This window comes from Macaca mulatta, chromosome 7 (genome assembly GCF_049350105.2).
Source record: "Macaca mulatta isolate MMU2019108-1 chromosome 7, T2T-MMU8v2.0, whole genome shotgun sequence".
In the NCBI taxonomy this organism is placed as follows: Eukaryota; Metazoa; Chordata; class Mammalia; order Primates; family Cercopithecidae; genus Macaca; species Macaca mulatta.
In genome coordinates this window covers 91760006-91779069 of record NC_133412.1, presented here as the reverse complement: position 1 = coordinate 91779069, position 19064 = coordinate 91760006, and the positions used below count along the sequence as shown (strand labels likewise).

The window sequence follows — 19064 nt, the reverse complement described above, 5'->3', positions numbered from 1 at the left end:
CATCTGAGACCACCTGACCATGGACCTTATTGTTCATATCACTATCAGCATTTTTGTCAAAGCCATTCAACAAATCTCTAGGAGGTTCCAAACTTTCCCACATTTTCCTGTCTTCTGAGCCCTCCAAACTGTTTCAGCCTCTGCCTGTTACCCAGTTCCAAAGTTGCTTCCACATTTTTGGGTATCTTTTCAGCAACGCCCTACTCTATGGGTACCAATTTACTGTATTAGTCCATTTTCATGCTGCTGATAAAGACATTCCCGAGACTGGGAAGAAAAAGACATGTAATTGGACTTACAGTTCCACATGGCTGGGGAGGCCTCAGAATCATGGTGGGAGGCGAAAGACACTTCTTATATGGTGGTGGCAAGAGAAAAATAAGGAGGAAGCAAAAGCAGAAACCCCTGAAAAACGCATCAGAATCTCGTGAGACTTATTCACTATCACGAAAATAGCACAGGACAGACTGGCCCCCATGATTCAGTTACCTCCCCCTGAGTCCCTCCCACAACCTGTGGGAATTCTGGGAGATTTAATTTTAGTTGAGATTTGGGTGGGGACACAGCCGAACCATAACAGTGTTTGAAGAGTATTTTTATTCTATGCTCATTGAGTAAAAAAATCTGTATCAGATTAGGGATTGCAACTGGTAGCCCATAAGCTGCCTTTGGCCTGCAGACATGTTTTGTTTGACTCACACAAGTATATTTTTGAAAACTTGAGCAAACATTTACAAATCACAGTATTTTATGTAAAAATATGGATTTGGGGCTTTCTGTGAAAGCTTAGCAGCTCTGGCTATGCTGAGCCCTCATTCCTTAATGGCAACAGTTGGCTGCGATTGCTCCTAACTCAAAGGGCAATCCACCCATCCCCAGGTGGCCTTCACAGACCTGGCCGCTTTAGCAATTTACCCTGCCTGCCTGATACCTTTAGGCATCAGCCTCTGTCACCTGTGTGTTCTATCAAGTTCATTCAAAAGTTCTGGAGTCTTTCTTACTTTTTGTCTACCTGATCTATTTCTGAGAAGGGATGCTGGTTTCCATGATGATTATGGATGTGTCAGTTTCTTTCCATTTTTGCTGTACACATTTTATAGCTGTGTTACAAGGTACATTACAAGGTATAATGAATCTTCATCACTATAAAATCCTCTCTGTCTCATTTTTGCCTTTAATTGTACCTTGGCTGATATAACACCTGTACTTTGATTGATAAAAGTAGCACACTTGCTAAATTATGTTATCCTTTTTCTCATATATTCTTTATTTCTAATGTTGGTTTTATAAGCAGCATGTATCTGGATTTATGTTTTTAACACAGTTGAAGAGTCTCTTAAAAGAAGGACTTTGTTATATTCGTACATGTGCTGATTTCATATATCTTTGGATTTATTTCTATTATTGTGTTTTGATCTATTTATCCATCCATCCATCCATCCATCCATCCATCCATCCATCCTTCCATCCATCCATCCATCCTTCCATTCATCCATCCATCCATCCATCCATCCATCCATCCATCCATCCATCTGTCTACCAATCCATCTTTATGTTCCTTTTGCTGGTTAGAGGTAGTTTCTTCTCTTTTCTTTCATTCTAATGGGTTGAAATTTTTACATTCTAAATCTGTTATTCTGTTACTCTTTAAGCATAGTTATTGGAATTTATATTTCTCTACAGTGTTTAGCACTAATCAATACTTAACTCTTTCACCTGAGCAACGTAAGAAACTTACCATAGCTCCATTCCTCTGCCATCTTCTCTCTGTCATCACCTCCTTGAATTGGGATCATTCAAAAATTTAACTCCATATTATTTTTAACAACTTTACATTATGCATCAACAATTATGTGAGCTTCAGTATAAAATCTAACTAATTTCATTGGTCACCATTGTTTCTTTTTTCTTACATCTTTTTGTTATGTGAATTTTTTATTTTACTAGATTTTCTCATCTATTAAATTATTCATTCTCAAAAGATATTTTGAGTGCTTGCTATATGTATGAATGGTTATATAGATAGTAAATTTTCTGAGTCCTTGAAGTCTAAAAATGTCATTATTTTCTCCCTACAAATTTGGCTAGGTTTTGACTTTAAGTTCAAAATAATTTTCACTCGTAATTTTAAAAATCTTACCCCATGGTCTCTGGAATTCAGTGTTGCTGATAAGGGGTGTCTGTTTGTCTCAGGTAAATTTTTTTGCTGTGAAGTCTACTTTATCTGATATTAATATAGCTACTCCTACTTTCCTTTGATTAATGGTTGTATGGTATATATTTTTCCATCTTTTTGCTTTCAACCTGCCTATATTGTTATATTTGAGTTGAGTCTCCTGTAGATAGCATATATTTGGGCCATGTTTTTATTTATTTTTCTTGTATAAAAATTTTATTAGAGAGTGCAGCATAGTAGAAGTTGCCTCTTGGTTTTTTTCTTTTGTTGATAAACAGTATTTTACATATTTATGAGGTACATGTGAATGTTTTCTACATGCATAGAATGTAGAATGATCAAGATATTTGGGGTATCCGTCATCTTGGGTATTTATCATGTCTATGTGTTGGTAACATTTCAAGTCCTCTCTTCTACACTGAAATATTTAATATATTGTTGCTAACTATAGCCCCCCAGTCTGCTGTCAAACGTTAGCAATGTTTTTAGATTCACTTGCCAATCTATTTTAATTACTGTATTTAGATAGTTAATATTTAATGTAATTATTGTACATTAGGGGTTAAGTCTGCCATTTTAACTTCTCTCTTCTTTTTTCTCTGTATTTAGTTTCTCTATTTTTTTTTCCGCCTTCCTGTGGGTTACTTGAACACTTTTTAGAATTTCGCTTGGTGTATAATGTTTCTGAGTATATCTTCTTGTATAGCTTTTTTAGTGGCTTCCCTTGGTATTATACACACGTAACTTATCACAATCAATTTTATGGATGTTGTCATTTTACCAGCGTGAGTGAGGTATAGAAGCCTTACCTTCCTTTATATCCCAATATTCTCTCCCATTTATATTTGTAATATACATACATCTCAAACATACATTCATTTAGAACCACATCAGACAGTGTTGTAATTTTTGCTTCAACCATCAAATGTCATTTAGAAAACTTGAAAGTAAACTTGGTGAATCTGTAGGTTTATATCTCTTGCCAAATTTGGAGAGCATTTAGCCATTATTTCTTTGAGAACTTTTCCAGCCCCCACTTCTTTTTCCTCTCCTTCTTCTTCTTCTTCTTGTTTTATTTATTTATTTATTTTTTTTTTTTTTGAGATGGGTCTCATTCTGTCGCTCAGGCTGGAGTGCAGTGGGGTGATCATAGCACACTGTAACCTCGAACTCCTGGCCACAGGCAATCCTCCTGCCTTGGCCTCCAAAGTGCTGGGATTACAGGTGTGAGCCACCATGCCTGGCCCTTTTTCCTCTCCTCCTGTCCACTCTAGTGACATGAAGTTTAGGTCTTTGTTATAGTCTCGCAAGTCCCTAATACTCTGTTCATATTTAAAAAATTTTTTTTCTTTATGTTGTTCAGATTGGGTAATTCTATGTGTATATTTTTTATTTCCTAGTTCACTCTTTCTTCTGTCCTGTGGGTTCTGTTATTGAGCCCATCCACTGAGCTTTTTGATTATTGTATTTTCAGTTCTAATAATTCTACTTGGTTCCTCTTATATGTTCTATTTCTTTGCTGAGACTTTGGGTTTCTTTATTGAGACTTTCTATTTTTTCATTTGTTTTAGGCATATTTGTAATTGCTCACCTAGGTATTTTTATCATGGCTTCTTTAAAATCTTTATTAATATACAACTAATATATCCTTAAAAGTAATTTTAAAAGGTAAACCTAAAAAAAGGAAGAAAATGAATAAAATGTTTGTCAGATGGTTCCAGCACCCCTGTTTCCTCCATGTCGGCATCGGTGATTGTCTTTCTTTACGCATTTGAGATCTTCCTAGTTGTTCTTGGAATGACATGTGATATTCCTTTGAAACCTGTACATTTTCACATTATGTTATGAGGCTATACCTGATTTCAGCCTTCTGTTTCAGCTGGCTCTCTCTGGCACTGTTGCTGCAGAGGACAAGGGGTACCATTTCATTATTGCCAGATGTAGGTATGTCCAGGGCCCCCATTCACCCTCTGCTGATACCCAAGGGTGGGAAGGCTCCTCATCAGTGCTGAGTAGGGGCGGGGGGTCCCACTCCCTGTGTGCCTCCCATGACCCCACAGTGCAGGTCCCCTCGTTACTGTGAGCAACAGTGAGGCTTCTGACTCTCCACCAGGCATCCTGACACAACTCCAGGGGAGGGAGCGGACACTTTGTTACTGCTGGGTGTGGTTGGAAGACCAGGCTCATGGCATGATATCTGCTGGCACCACGCAAGTGGGCCCCTTTTGAGGTTGCTGGGGATAAAAGCCCTGCTTCCTACCTGCTGTTTCCTGACATGCCCCAGCAGCAGGGTTGGGCGCCTCATTTCATCCTCGCGTGGGTGGAGGTCTAGGCTCGCCACTCAGGCTGTGCTGCCGTAGGTGGGGGTGGTGCCACGGTTCCTTACCGTGGCATTTGGCCTACTTATTGTGTATTGGTTTTTCCATTTGTTCTATTAGCCCTGTCTCCTCGGGTCCCTCTGGTTTGGTTCATATTGCTTTTTAATTGGGTGCCCCTCTTTCTTGGGATTGGTTTTCCTCAAACATGGGCTGCTTCTTGGTTGTCCACCCCTGCATGTGCTCACAGATCCCCATGTGGCTGTGGGTGGTTGTCTGGTCTGACGGCAGGGGTCTTTCTGTGATGTGGAGTGGAGGGGCCTGTTGCTGGATAGCATTTCTGAGAGGGTGCTAGAAAGACTCCCCGCTCCCAGGGCATCATCCTGGTGCTCTGGCCTCGGGACCCTGTCTCAATGCACCAGCCTCAAGATGACTCTGCTGCTGTCCCCACTCAGCCTGGAGACTGAGGCAGCTGACCTGCCACCCCGGCTCCTTACTCCGAGGCCTGTTTGGGGCTCCTCCCGTCCTTGCACACCTGGCCTGGCACCTTCCGCAGCTCTGGAATCATTCCCCACTCAGATGTCCTCCTGCCAGGACACCGCCTCCTGCTGCCACCTGATGCCCTCCACTTCCGGTCTTTCCTCAGTGCCTCAAGGCAGCTTGTCTGTGCTGATCTCGTTTCCCAGGGCTGGTTCAGATTTGTTCGTTTTAAGTTTTATTCCTAGGGATCCAGGCCCTGGGGAGAGGTAGGCTGCATGCTCAGTTTTCCTCCTGGGTTGGGTGTCCTGAGTCTTTTCACTGTGATGCAGATGGTGACACCTCTTGCCGATTGCTGTTGATTGCCAAGCACTTGTAGTCATCTTTGCATCCAGTTCTTAGTGGGCGTCTGTGCGTTGGACGTTCTCTTGGCCATTTCCCACAAGGGGAGACTAACAGAGAGATGAATTGCCACGTCCGGGTTCACTCAGCTGCCAAGAGGCAGAGCAGAGGCTTGAGCTTAGGCCTGTTGCCCTGAAGCCTGGATTCCACCTTTGCAATCGTAGCCCTCTGATGCTAGGACATAACGGTGACCAGATGAGAACAGCTGCCACCAAGCCCAGTGGCCAGAAACAGAAGCAGAAGGGGAAGCCTTCACAGTGTATAACTGTATTCTTCTTGACTGAATTCTGATTCCTTCCAAGCATATCTTGGCCTCACCTCTTCCTCCCGGCCTAAAAAATTATGATAATGGGAGCAGCACAGGAGGGAGCGAGAGAGGGCAGCAGACATAGCCCCTCTTCTCATTCATCCTTTCTTTGCTCTCTTGCTCCGTTCACCTTTTTGTCTTTTTAATTTTGGCCTGGCACATCTCTCTCTCTCTCTCTAATTTTCCTTCCCTCCCAGCCCATCTGCTTCAGGGCGGCATTGGTGGTGGGGGGCTCTCAGACTTGGCTGCCTCCACTGCCATCTCACCTCAAGGTGAGTGCAGGCTGAGCTGCATGGCAAGCCCTTCCTGCTGGGGCCTGCAGAATTGTAAAGGCCCTGGCCAAGCATAGCGGCTCACACTTAAAATCCCTGCACTTTGGGAGGCCATGGCAGGAGGTTCACTTGAGGCCAGGAGTTTGAAACCAGCCTCAACAACATAGTGAGATCCTGTGTCTACAAAAAATTTAAAAATTAGCTAGGCATGGTGGCTCATGCCTGTAATCCCAGCCACTCAGGAGGCTGAGGCAGGGAGGTCTCTTAAGCCTAGATGTTTGAAGCTGCACTGAGCCATGATTGTGGCACTGCACTCCGGCCTGGGCAACAGAGCAAGACTCTAACTCAAAAACAAAACAAAACAAAACAAAACAAAAAACAAAAACAGTGTGAAGGTCCCTCCTAGAATGCAGGCCGAGGATGTGAGCCCATCCACTGCACTAGGTCCTCCTGGCTTCGTGCCCCATGCGGCATCCTTAGAAAAGCTTGCTGGGGAGCCAGGTGTGCTGGCTTGGCTGGAGTGGAACCTGCTCTCTCAGGGAAGTTTGCAATATACAGGGCAGGTGAGTGGGGCCCTCACTCCTTTAACTTTACCAGGCTTCTACCCTTTAGCAAGTTCCTCACGTGTGCTGATACTTAACAAGATTCAGACACTTTCCTAAGGCAGGAGGGGTGTCATGTGGGACACTGCATTATGGTACAGTTTCCCTGCATTTTTTTTTTTTTTTTTGAAACAGAGTCTCGCTCTGTCGCCCAGACTGGAGTGTAGTGGCGCGATTTCAGCTCACTGCAAGCTCCCCCTCCCGGGTTCACGCCATTCTCCTGCCTCAGCTTCCCAAGTAGCTGGGACTACAGGCGCCCGCCACCACACTTGGCTAATTTTTTGCATTTTTAGTAGAGACAGTGTTTCACTGTGTTAGCCAGGATGGTCTCGATCTCCTGACCTCGTGATCCGCCCGCCTCAGCCTCCCAAAGTGCTGGGATTACAGGCGTGAGCCACCGTGCCCAGCCTCCCTGCTTTTGAGAAGCATTGCCAGCCCACAGGGCAGGATCCCTGAGGTGGATCCGGAGTAGGCTGCATTTGGGGCCTGCAGCAAGGGAGCAGGGCAGCTGGAGACCGCAGGGAGCCCTCCCACCTGACAAACAGAAAAGCTCCCCAGCTCAGGCCCCCGGACATAGGCGCATCTTTTCAGAGCGTGTTTACCCTGTTTCTGGGAAGGAAAAGTAAACAGCAGCGACCAGATTCCTGTTGGCGTTTTTGCTCCACATTTTGATTGGGGAACTGAATCCTGTTTTTCCTTTCATAAACACAAAAATGTTAAGTACATAACAGCTAAATTAATCCATGCCCATAAATTGGTTAATTATGTTAATTCTGAGTCACAGAATTCAGTCTCATTAGTGTTTCCATTAAGCAGTTTAGGCTTGTGAGCATTTTAAGAGAACGGTTTAAGCTGTAGATTAATCTTCAAAGGTTCCCAGTGCATTTTCAACTGCAAGAGGATTTAAAATGCACTGGGGGGTTTGGGGGGATTTGGTGAATGTTAGGAGCTGGTGCTGTCAGGGAGCGGGGGTTCCCCACTTCCTCGTCCCTCACCTCCCCCCAACACATCCTTATCCAAGGCCCCTGCCTGCTAGATCTGAGCATCCCCAGGCTAAGCAGGAGCCATAGGAAGGAGGAGATGGACAAGAGCTGGCATAGCCCCTTCTGCCCTGTGTCTCCCAGGTGGCCATGCCCTCCCCAGGCTGCCCTCCTGCAGACACAGGCAGAGGATGGGTGAGGCTGGCTCTCGAATGCTGTGGACTGCACAGATCTGGGTTCCCGAGATGGCTGCTGAGAGGCTTTCTTCCTGGGTGTACATAAGAAAGAAGCAAAGAGACAGGAAGAGAGCATGCTAAGTCTTAGAAACAAGCTCCAGGGTGGCCTTTGTTCATGGCGGCGTGAGCGTCTCCTTTTCACCGGCTGTGTCTCCTTCAGAGGTCCATTCAGGACATGGGTTTGCTTTCTTTGCACGTGTGCCTCCTCTGGGGTTCCTTGCCATCCTCATGTGCGGTGCAGATGTACAGGTGCTCCGTCTGGCTCAGAAGCCTGCTGTCCTGTCCTGTGTCCCAAGCTGCCGGCTCTCACTGGCTCCCTGTGAGTGCCTGGGCCATGCACTTCTGTTCTCCAGCCCTCATTCCCTAGTAGGAAGACCATGAAAGGGTCAGCCTAGATGTCAAATCTCTAGATCATGGCTAAGGCTTTTCCAGTTTTATATTGTTCTTTGAAGAATCAACAGGACCCAATTATCAAAGAGAGATCTATTTAAATATATACAATCGTTTTCCTTATTATTTAGGTTTGGCAAGGCCAGCTGATGAGGAGACCACTGCCATGCATTGAAAAGGTGGTTTGTTACAGTTCCCAAGAGGATGTGTCCCAGTACTGCATGCAGGGCCACACAGGGAAGCACTGGGGTCCGTCAGGAGGCAGGAGAGAGGGGAAAACATGGGCCAGAGGCCTTATGATGGATTCTGTAGGAAGGTGTGGGTGAGGCAGAGAAGGCAAGTTCAGAATCAGCTACTTTGAATAATTTCAGCAGACTCAGGGGAATAGGAGCTGTCCCTAGCTGCCGGACACCTGGCCTTGGGTGGTTAGGTTAGGGGAGTAGTGGCTTGGTGTGTGAGAGCCTGTGATGGAGGGGGCTGGGGTGCAGACTCTGGATTAGTTGGCTTGCATGTGAAAAGCACACTCCTGATGGGTAGTTTACTATCCCGAGACACTGGGTAGCCCCTGAAGGAACAGTCTCTCCAGGGTCAGCAAGCCCCAGATGTCAAAGCATCAGATACTGAAAATACAAGAGGAAGGGAAATAGATGGAGCCAGAAGAGAAGATGGGTAATACCGAAGTTATCCCAGATGCAGTACCAGGACCAGGACCTGGGCCTCAACTTAGCTTTTCATTAATCTTCTCAACTGCCTTGGCAGATAGATGTTATAGAAAACATGATTTAAAGAGGCTGAGACTATGGCCCAAGGTCATGCAGAGCCGAGATTACACCCCAGGACTCTCTGACCCCAGCTCTCTTCCCCCTACCATGAGCTGCTCTGTGTCTTGCCAGGGGCCCTACCCTTGCCAGACCACACTGGTCGTGGCCCTTCTCTTGGAGGTTGCTGGTTGAGAGAGCTGGACACCTGTGTCCATGACACAGCTATGGAGATGGGATGCCAGACACATGGACCACAGACTGGGGAAGCCAGTCTTAGTTATCACAGGACCCGACCTGAGACAGACCACATCTCCTGGATCCAGGGCTGCGTGCAGGACATGCCCATAAGGGGCACCGCTGGCTATAGCTGCGTTTCCACTCTAGAAGGAGGTGGAGTGGCTCCATCAGGGCATCAGGAACAGAACAGGAAGTAGGAAGAGATTTGGCTTGGTGATTCCCCGCGGGTCCCCACACACTTGATGTCACAATGGTGAACGTAGATCTGCCTTGACAACTCAGCAGACCACAGGTCCCTGGAGTTCCTAGAACAAGGCTGTCCTGTGGGGGCATAGTTAGCAATTTGAGAGTCGTGTCTATTGTCTTAGGTGATAATGAGGGTTGACAGAAACCTTTTAGGATTGTAGCATTTCTAAATAACTGTTGAAACCTTACTTGGCCCAGAATGGATGCTCATAGAACAGAATGTGCTATAGTTTTACTGAAAAAACAAAACAAAAACAAAACATAATTCTCTATGGACTTACTAAAATAAACCCAGGGCTAATGAGCAAAATGTGTTGGGGAGGCCTATTTGTCACACTCAGGAAGCGACAGTCTAATTTTATTTGCTGCTGTTCATTGCTTCTGCATTGCCATTCATTTGCTGAAGGCAAAATACATTACTTCTCAATAAACAAAAGTGGGCCCGGCATGTCCCGCTCCCTGCCTTCCTCCAGCCATTAACCACCCGGGCAGGAGGGCTGACTTGTATTGATGTGCATGTATGCGTGCGTGTGTGGGCGTGTGGGTGTGTTCTTCCCATTGCTCTTAATGCTGAGCTTCCTAGAAAGTTTTCAGGGGAAAGGCTGTGTCTCGTGCTGACTGAGGCCAGCTGCATGTTGATAGGTTCACCTTGCCTTATACAAGCCTGCTATTTGGGAAGTCGAGACATACATTAGAAGCAGGAGGCCGGTTCATACCTGTAATCCCAGCACTTTGGGAGGCCGAAATGGGTGGATCACTTGAGGTCAGGAGTTTGAGACCAGCCTGGCCAACATGGTGAAGCCCCATCTCTACTAAAAATAGAAAAATTAGCCAGGCGTGGTGGCATGCACCTGTAATCCCAGCTACTCCAGTGGCTGAGGCAAGAGAATCACGAACCTGGGAGGCAAGGTTGCAGTGAGCTGAGATCACGCCACTGCTCTCCAGCCTGGATGACAGAGGGAGATTCTGTCTTGGGAAAAAAAAAAAAAATGGAAGCAGGGGAAAGGGAGGAAAGACAGGTCACTATGAAAAAACAGTGGCTTTTTTTTGGTTTTGTTTGTTTGTTTGTTTTTAACTTAATTAAGTGACTTATAAAATCATTCATTTCAGCAAGTTCTCCCAGGGCATTTAAAATATTATTGGGTTTAGGAGATTTTATAGGAATGCATGTATTATTTAAAGCAAGGCAAAGTGGTGTGATTCTTTCCTGGATGGAGCTTCTGTGGGCAGCTGGAATTGTCAGTGCGGGGATTGGTTCCCATAGCACCCCGAGTTCTTCCCTCAAACACAAAGGCACCAGGTTCTCCAAAGCAACCATCTTCCTTCTACTCAACACTCCTCCTGCCTCACACCCACAGACTTGTCCTTAGAGGGCACCGGGCAGGCGTGTTCATTGTGCCACATTGTGCTCTGAACCCAGCATGCCAAAAAGCAGTCTGTTAGCAAGCTGACAATGGGGAGCTCATTGCCATCAATGCCACCAAAACGATTTGCCCAAATCAAGTTTATATCTGACATTTTATAGTAAATGGGCCTTTCTTTTTTCATTAGAGAAATCATTACTGTTTTTCTTCTCCTCGGCATTTCCAGAGAGCCATTCACATTTAAAGCTCATGTTGGAACAGCAGGCTTCTACTGAAAATATTTACCTTTTCTTTTTTGGCAACTTGTCAGTGTTGGGGAAAATAGATGCTTCATTAAAATCTAAGCGCATGATGCTTGCTTTCCCACACATCAGTCAGTCTTCTTCCAAGATGAAAAGCATGGTGAGAGGTGTTGGGAAATCATTCTGGTCATATGTTTTTATGTATTTTTGGATGTCTCCTGGCATCCCGTTCTTCTTGTTCAAAACTAGGCATTTCAACACCTATAACTTATAGAGAGAATCCTAGAATAGGATCAGTTTCACCATTAGAGCATCAGAATTGGTCTTGACCCCCTGTGTGACCAGTGAGGTCTCCTCCCCTGGAGAGTCCATGGCCGAATGTAAGGGCAAAAGGAACCCTGCTGCCATTTCTCCAGCAGTACCGAGACCAGGGCCTCAACTTAGCTTTTCATTAATCTTCTTAACTGCCCCGGTAGATAAATACTGTAGAAAACATGATTTAGAGAGGTTGAGACCATGGCCCAAGGTCATGTAGAAGTGAGATTCCACACCAGGACTCTCTGACCCCACTTTCTTCTCCCTGCTGTGAGCTGCTCTGTATCTTGCCAGGGGCCATGCTCTTGCCAACCTCTTGCACTGGTCCTGGCCCTGGCCCTGGCCCTTCTCTTGGAGGTTCCCAGCTGAGAGAGCTGGACACTTGGGCCCAGTGTCCCTGACACTGCCATGGAGATGGGATGCCAGGCACATGGACCAAAGGTTTGGGAAACACCCCACTTCAAGTCCACCCGACCCCTTCTCTCTATCCAGAAAGGAGGAAGTACAATGAGCTGATGCTCAGCCCATGTGGGCTGGGCCTAGAGGTGGCTCTGCCCTGCCTATAAAAGCGGGGAAGGAACCTTACAATAGATGCCAACAAACCCGGAGAAGGTTGGCCCCTGTTATGACTCCTTTGATCTTCACAGGGAGGTGAGCTCTTGCTCTATTAAAATTAAGAACCTCTGTTTATCAAGAGATACCATAAACACAGTGAGAAGATCAAGCATACACTGGGAGATTTTTATAACCTGTATTACCAACAAAGGATTAATTCTCAGTACAAACAAAATTAAACAATATATCACTTAAGCATATATACAATTGTATTAAACTAGTAGTATTTAAAAAGCAATGGCATGTGAGGTGGGCAGATAACCTGAGGTCAGGAGTTCAAGACCAGCCTGGCCAACATGGTGAAACCCTGTTTCTGCTAAAAAACACAAAACTTAGCCACATGTGGTGGTGGGCGCCTGTAATCCCAGCTACTTGGTTGGCTGAGGCGGGGAGAATCACTTGAACCTGGGAGGCGGAGGTTGCAGTGAGCCAAAATGGCGCCACTGCCCTCTAGCCTGGGCAACAGAGTGAGACGCTATCTCAAAAAAAAAAAAAAAAAAAAAAAAGGCAATGGCATGAATAACCCAAAAATTCTGATCATTTTTCTCTGAGAACCGGGGAGTGACAGGGAGGACACAGGAGTAGAGGCCCCCAGTGGGTCATGTTCCTGTTCTTGCATCAGGGGTGGAGGGTTCATGGGTATCCATTTTTTTATTAGGCTTTATAACTAACGTGTATGTGACATACAATCTTTTGTGCTTATCAAGTCATATGTTTTTAGAAAACAAAAAGAAAAACCAATCAGTTATTGTTACTACTTCCATTTTTACAGATGGGAAAACTGAGGCTCGGTGGGGTCAAACTAGCAGCAAACACACACGTTGAATGCTTACTGTGTGCCAGACCCTTTACACGGATCATCCGATTTCATTTGTTTGACATCCCTCTATATATGATAACTATCATCATTGCAGTATGCAGAAGACTAAGGCCTAGCGAGACGGGAGAACTTCAAAGTCACTACCTGGTCACAGTTGTTGGTGAAGGCAAGGTCTTCACTCGTGGCATGCCCTGTCTCCCTCCTGCAGGCTCCGAGGCACACTGTGGGTGACAGCTCCATCTGTGGGCCTCCGCTTGGGAGCAGGCGTCAAGGCATCTAAGTCCACTTGCCCTGTGCTATCTCAGTGCCTGGATACTAGTGGCTTCCCCGGGCCATGCTGCAGCCAGGTCGCTGAGGTAGGAAAGAGAGGAAGGGAAATAGGTGGAGCCAGAAGAGAAGATAGATAACACAGAAGTTAAATTTATTCCTGCTGCTCTTTGTTAAGGCCTTCAAGCTATAAAGAGATGGCTCTTCCCATGACTTCAGCCCCATCCTCAATCACTGCCCATGCCCACTTGGCTGACACTGCCAAATGGCTCTAGCACTGTTGAACTTCTGATGTCTCCTATGCCTCAACCTTGCTATTGCTTTGGTATAAATTTCTCTGACAATGATTTTGAATACAATTTCAGGCTTTTGGAGCAGAAGTTTCCATTAAGCTTGGTGTCCCACCGAAGTGTTAAGGTCAACGTGCTGAGCCCTAGAGTTGTCCTCCCTTTCCCACTACCAGCTACCCTACCTGGCCTCCCAAGAACTGTCTGTGGTGACTCTTGTATTCTCTGTCTTGATTCATGCCTGGGAAAATTCAGCGTATATGTTAAGGGGAAAACCTTAGGGAAACCTGAACCTTCAAAACTGGGTAGAATGAATGGATGGAATGGAAGAATTTACTGCAGCAAAATCATCTTCAAATTCCTTTTAGGTTGGAAGTTTCTTACCCTGGCAAGTCAAGAAGTACATTTAGTTATTTGTTTATAATCCATGTGCTACTGGGTGAAAGATTATAGGACGAGAACCTTTGAAATATATGTGTTAGGGATCTCTGCCCATCAATTTCCATCAAAAGAGCTTACCCATGATTATCATTTAAGTGGATGGGACAGTAGGATTCCACTCACATAAAATGTTTGTCCCTGAGCGCCCAGGGAGGGTGTTACCTCCAGGGTCTCCTTCCTGTGGCTCTTCTGCATGAGTCCTACACCACCTCTTTTAACCTCAGGGAAAAGTCACTATTTTGTTTTTTAAAGTCAATCATATTTAAAGTTTCTGCTTTTGAGTATGCACTACGTGTTGATGTAGATTCTGGGATATAGAACAAACAGGCGCAGACTAGTGTGGGTGAGGTGGGGAACCCCTACTTCAGAAGGTGAACCTCAGAAGGAAGGCTGCCTGGGCCAGCGGTGTGTGCATGGTGGCAGGGAGCTGCAGCCACTGAGCCTTGGAAGAGTCTTTAATGGCACAGGGGAATGCTCTGTATAAAGCTCAGTAGGGGAAAAAAAGGATTTGGAAAGAAGGTGTATGCTAGAGGCAAAGAAAAAGACTAGAAGAAAATAACCAGCCAGGTGCAGTGGTGTGTACCTGTGGTCCTAGCTGCTTGGGAGGCTGAGGTGGGATGATTGCTTGAGCCTAGGTGTTCGAGGCTGCAGTGAGCTATGATCTGTGTCATTGCATTCCAGCCTGGGTGGCAGAATGAGACCCCATCTCTAAAACAAAAAAAGAAAAGAAAATAGCCAAAATACTTTTGCTTATTTCTCTATTTCCCAAAGTTTGGGCAAGAGCATATACTATTCTTATAATCAGAAGAAGTCCTCTTTTCCATTGCGTCTTAAATAGCTCTAAGATTTAGAATTTGTCTTGATGAAGGCATGGTCATCATACACGCAGAGCTGGGCCCCGTGGGTGAGGGGCTCCCAGGGGCCTCTAAGCGGGGAGTTGTGGGTGTCAAGTGGCCGTGAAGAGAGCTGACCCAGGTTCGGGTGGCAAGATTCCCGGAGCCTCAGAGAAGTCAACTTTCTGTATCTACTAGAATCCAGGAAGAGTGTGTCCGTGGCCGTCATTACCCCTCTGCTTCCCCGTTTCATGCTAGGCCTTTCTCAGATGCCTTCTCTGGGGGAGGCACTGTTGTTTGGGCGACTTTCTGGCTGCAGAGGGCAACCAGTGATAAAGGCAGATGCGAAGTATGAGGCAAGAAGGGAGGCCCCTGGCTGGGATGGCAGGCATTGGGAGAGACTTGTGGGAGCCCCTCACCCCTCTCTTTTTGGGGTGCTCTTGAGGAAGCTGGACTCCCCACCTCTAAAGACCCCTCCAGGGAACATAGATCCCAAACCCAAATTGAGATGAGCTGGCCAGCGAAGTCCAAGACCCCAGTCCCTTCCATTATAACCTAGAGTGGAGGCCTCTGTCTTCCAGGTTGAAACCTCATTATTTGGTACATCGTAAGTTGTACGTCAGAGTAGAATTATAAAGGAAAGAGAAACAGATGTGAACTCTCAACAGCTGGGAGAGTTGAAAAGGCTCTGGAGTTCCGTTATAGAAATGTGCGTTTTAGCTGGCAGTGGTGTCTCACACCTGTAATCCCAGCACTTTGGGAGTTTGAGGCAGGTGGATCACTTGAGGTTGTGGAACTTTTCGAGACCAGCCTGGCCAACATGGCCAAATCCTGTCTCTATTAAAAATAAAAAAGTTAGCCGGGCATGGTGGTGTGTGCCTGTAGTCCCAGCTACTCGGGAGGCTGAGGCAGGAGAATCACTTGAACCCGGGAGGTGGAGGTTGCTTTGAGCCAAGATTGCACCACTGCCCTCCAGCCTGGGTGACTGAGTGAGACTCTGTCTCAAAGTAATAATTATTATTATTATAATAGTTCTTGTTTTTTAAAATAAGAAACAGAAATATGCATTGTTAGATACCAGCAGGACATCATAGCACTGAGGGAAACTAAACTCTTTCTTTAGGAAGTAGCTTGGTTTCTTTTGTTGCCCTGGCCTGAGTTGTCATTTTAATTCTTTCACATCAGCCAGCATGGAGAAGAGGAGCCAGTTTTGCAAAATGACAGGGAACAGTCCCTGCTGGGGAGGGACTCTGTGATACAGTGTCCTTGTCTGAGTTTCCTGGGCCCGGGTTCCGGTCGCTGTGTGCCCGGAGCGCTGGGTGCCGACATTGAGCCTCCTCTGTGCTTTCAGGCATCCGCATGCTGGATGGCGACGTCACAGATGTGGTCGAGGCAAAGTCGCTGGGCATCAGACCCAACTACATCGACATTTACAGTGCCAGCTGGGGGCCAGACGACGATGGGAAGACGGTGGATGGGCCCGGCCGACTGGCTAAGCAGGCTTTCGAGTATGGCATTAAAAAGGTGTGAGTAACCCAGGGCTACAAGGGAGCACTCTGGGACAAGGGTGACAGTAAACATTTTTAACAATTAAATACCAGAGTGACACTGGCCACAGCCCTGAAACCAGACTGGGAAGACTCTGCTGTGCCAGGTGCCAGGGCCAGTGTGGAGGAGTCACTTGGGGAGTCTGAGAAGTGGCTCTTTACCAATGAGAGCAGAAGTGTTTTTGCCTTGTTCCAGAACAGTTGTTCCAGTGACAACCAGGTGGTCACTGCTAGCACGACCCTCTCTGCCTTGGAGTTTACCTATCCCTGGCTGAAGGGGGTACACAGGTGGGTGACAGGGGTCCAAGGCAGCTCCCCTGGCCTGTTACTTGGACTATGCAGGGGCCTCGGCCCACCTGCCCTTAGAAACACCCAGCCGTGGAACTTTCTGCATTCATCGCGGGGTATGTACTCACCCAGGCTGCACTGCAGCAGGAAGCAGTGGTCAGGGTGTCCCCTACCAGCACACAGCCCAGCCCAATTGGAACTTCTCCAGGAGAACCTCACAAGGGGCTAGGCAGAGCAAAGATGCTTCTCTGCTGATGGGCCAAGGGGAGGCTGGCAGGCTCCTGCAAGGCCACTCGCCAGCCACTCTGTGGTCTTTGGTTCCGGATCCTTGTGTGTCAGGAAGGCTGAGGAAGGGGGAGGGGGTGGCTGCAGATGAGCCAGTTCTTACAAGCAGGGTGGCAAGGCAGATTTCTGGGTGAGAACAGCTTCTTGGAGCAGGCAGACAGAGCTGTGGTCAGCTTCCAGGAGGCCCTGGGTGGCTGAACAGGCCCCAGCCCAAAGTTCAATGTGTGGTCAGTGACTGTTGTATGGAGTGGGGACAGGGAGTTCCAGCAGGAAGTCCAGGCTTCTCTGACTTCTCCTGTGGGGGATGGGAGAATGGGGAGGTGGTGGCAGGAGTCAAGCCCATTAAATTTATATCATTTAAAATATTTTTAAAGTTCTCGTCGTATTATAACCCATGCATAGTGATTACACAGTGGCTCATAAACAGCTAATAAGTCAGTGAGATAATAGGAAGAGATTATATTGCAAACAGTCTTTCTCTGCCTCTCTGGGCCCACCCCCGAGTCCTGTCCCACAGAGGAGGAATCTGTTTTTAAACTGTGTTCATGATTTCCTTTCTCTAAGTAATATCATTTGATTGCTTTCCTGGGTGCATTGAGTTTGGTCACTATCTATTACTTTCCTCTTATGGGGATGAGCATTTTTCTCTTAGAAGACCCCCCAGGCCTGCTGCCTTGCTGCCCTGCTGCCCTGCTGAAACCCTGGAGTTTCTTCCACTTCTTACCTTTCCCGGGCATCAGGCCTACACTGCATCTTCTACCTCCTGCCAGCTGTACCCGCCTGCACCTCCTCTGAAGGACTTGGTGTCATTCTGCAAGTGTGAGACAGAAGCTTCCTCCTCTACTGCCCCCACCCCCCAACCACTCAGGGCTTGAATGCCTGAGAAACCAATGACCAAATACGGGGTATCTACCCCCATGTCCCTCCAAGTTTAGTACTCACCCAGACACTCAATGTGAGAAGGAAAATTAAGGAAGAGGGGCAGTGTAGACACACACATGCACGCACACAGCACGGGACCTAGTGTGCATCCTTGTGACACTGGACAGCTTCCTTTGTCTCCATTCCTCCAAGAAAACACCAAGGCAGCTTCAATCAGGCTGCTGAGCCCTCAAGCCAGGCCCGAGGCTGGGCCGAGTGAGTGCTGGCAGACTCAGGTATGACCAAGTCAGCTGCTATCCACCAAGAACTGCCGAATACATAAATCACCCTTCCATTACTTGGCTCCCAGCCCCAACTCACTGGATCGCTTGGATCTCCGTCTTGATGACAAACGAGACATCCTAAAAATTAAGCTAAATTTAAGCTTCGGAGAGGGTGGGTAAGCTGGAGATGGCATTTCCTGCATAGAACATATTGCTTTGGATGGGGTTACTGCGGAGCGTTTGTCATTTCTATGGGATGATTTCCAAAGGTGGAGCTCCTAGGATGAGGCACCCTCTCTCCAGGAGGGGTCCTGGTGGTTTGGCAGTGATCGTTTGGGCTGTCTGGTTCACTGAGCCTGTGCGCGGCTTGGGGAGGTTGGAGCTGCAGAGGGATCTTTGCATTCTGAGTTCTGAGCAGTGTTGGTTTCATCCAGCTGTCAGGGGAGTGGGAAAGTTGCAGAGGGGACCATGTGGTTTCCCCTCATCCTTGTCACAGTTTCGTGAAATACTGAGGTCATTTGATTTTTTTTTTTCGTCATTTGGAAGTAAAATATGTCATACAGAGAAACTTAAATTGCACCTGTCTCAATCTGTCACTGAAAATCCTCCTAGAAATTTGATGATCTCAAACCAAACCACATTCCCCCATCTGTTTTTCCCCCTTGTGGCCCTATTTGTCACCTACAATCTTCTGTAAAATCCGACTTTATCTTTGGTAGATGATGTGGTCTGGTGGTGGGAGACTGCAGAAGCTGTAACTTGGCATAAAGATCTGTTTAATGTTGGTCCTTAGGAAGCCTTACTCCTCTCACACCTGGTTATTCAGAAGGGTGATTAGACATTGCTGTGGCTAAAGACACTGGCCGCCTCCAGGTAGCCGGTGTTTGCTAGCCCTCAGTAGCAGTGCTTCTGAGCTCATGAAATGAGCTCTCCCTCCCCAGGGAAGACTCTGAAATACGATTTGATTGGGTTGAAGTTGTGAGTTTACTGAAAAGAAGTGCAAGTTCACGGCTAGGGTTGAAATGTCCCCTACAGCTTCTGTCCCATGGCTCCCATGAAGCCACTGGAAGATCTGGGAAATGAAAATAAAGTCTTCAGAGACAGTTAAAACATCTCTACACTCCTCAGATCTGACTGTTTCCTCACCTCATTTCCATGTCTCCTTCCCGGAAACCGTTTTAAGGAGGGGAAAGGTTGTTGATACGTTGACACCT

General features: G+C 46.7%; 1 protein-coding gene across 10 annotated transcripts in view; it reads left to right on the top strand.

The window, feature by feature from the left end:
- The window catches only part of PCSK6 (proprotein convertase subtilisin/kexin type 6), a 188554-nt gene that overhangs the window by 74942 nt on the left and 94548 nt on the right, over window positions 1-19064 (top strand). For all 10 annotated transcript variants that reach the window (XR_013396028.1, XR_013396030.1, XR_013396027.1 and 7 more), the window contains exon 7: window positions 15937-16109. Coding sequence is in view for 6 of the 10 variants with exons in the window: in XM_028850196.2 (XP_028706029.1) it covers window positions 15937-16109 (173 nt within the window). In the remaining 4 variants the exon portion in view is untranslated. The remainder of the gene's footprint in view (window positions 1-15936; window positions 16110-19064) is intronic.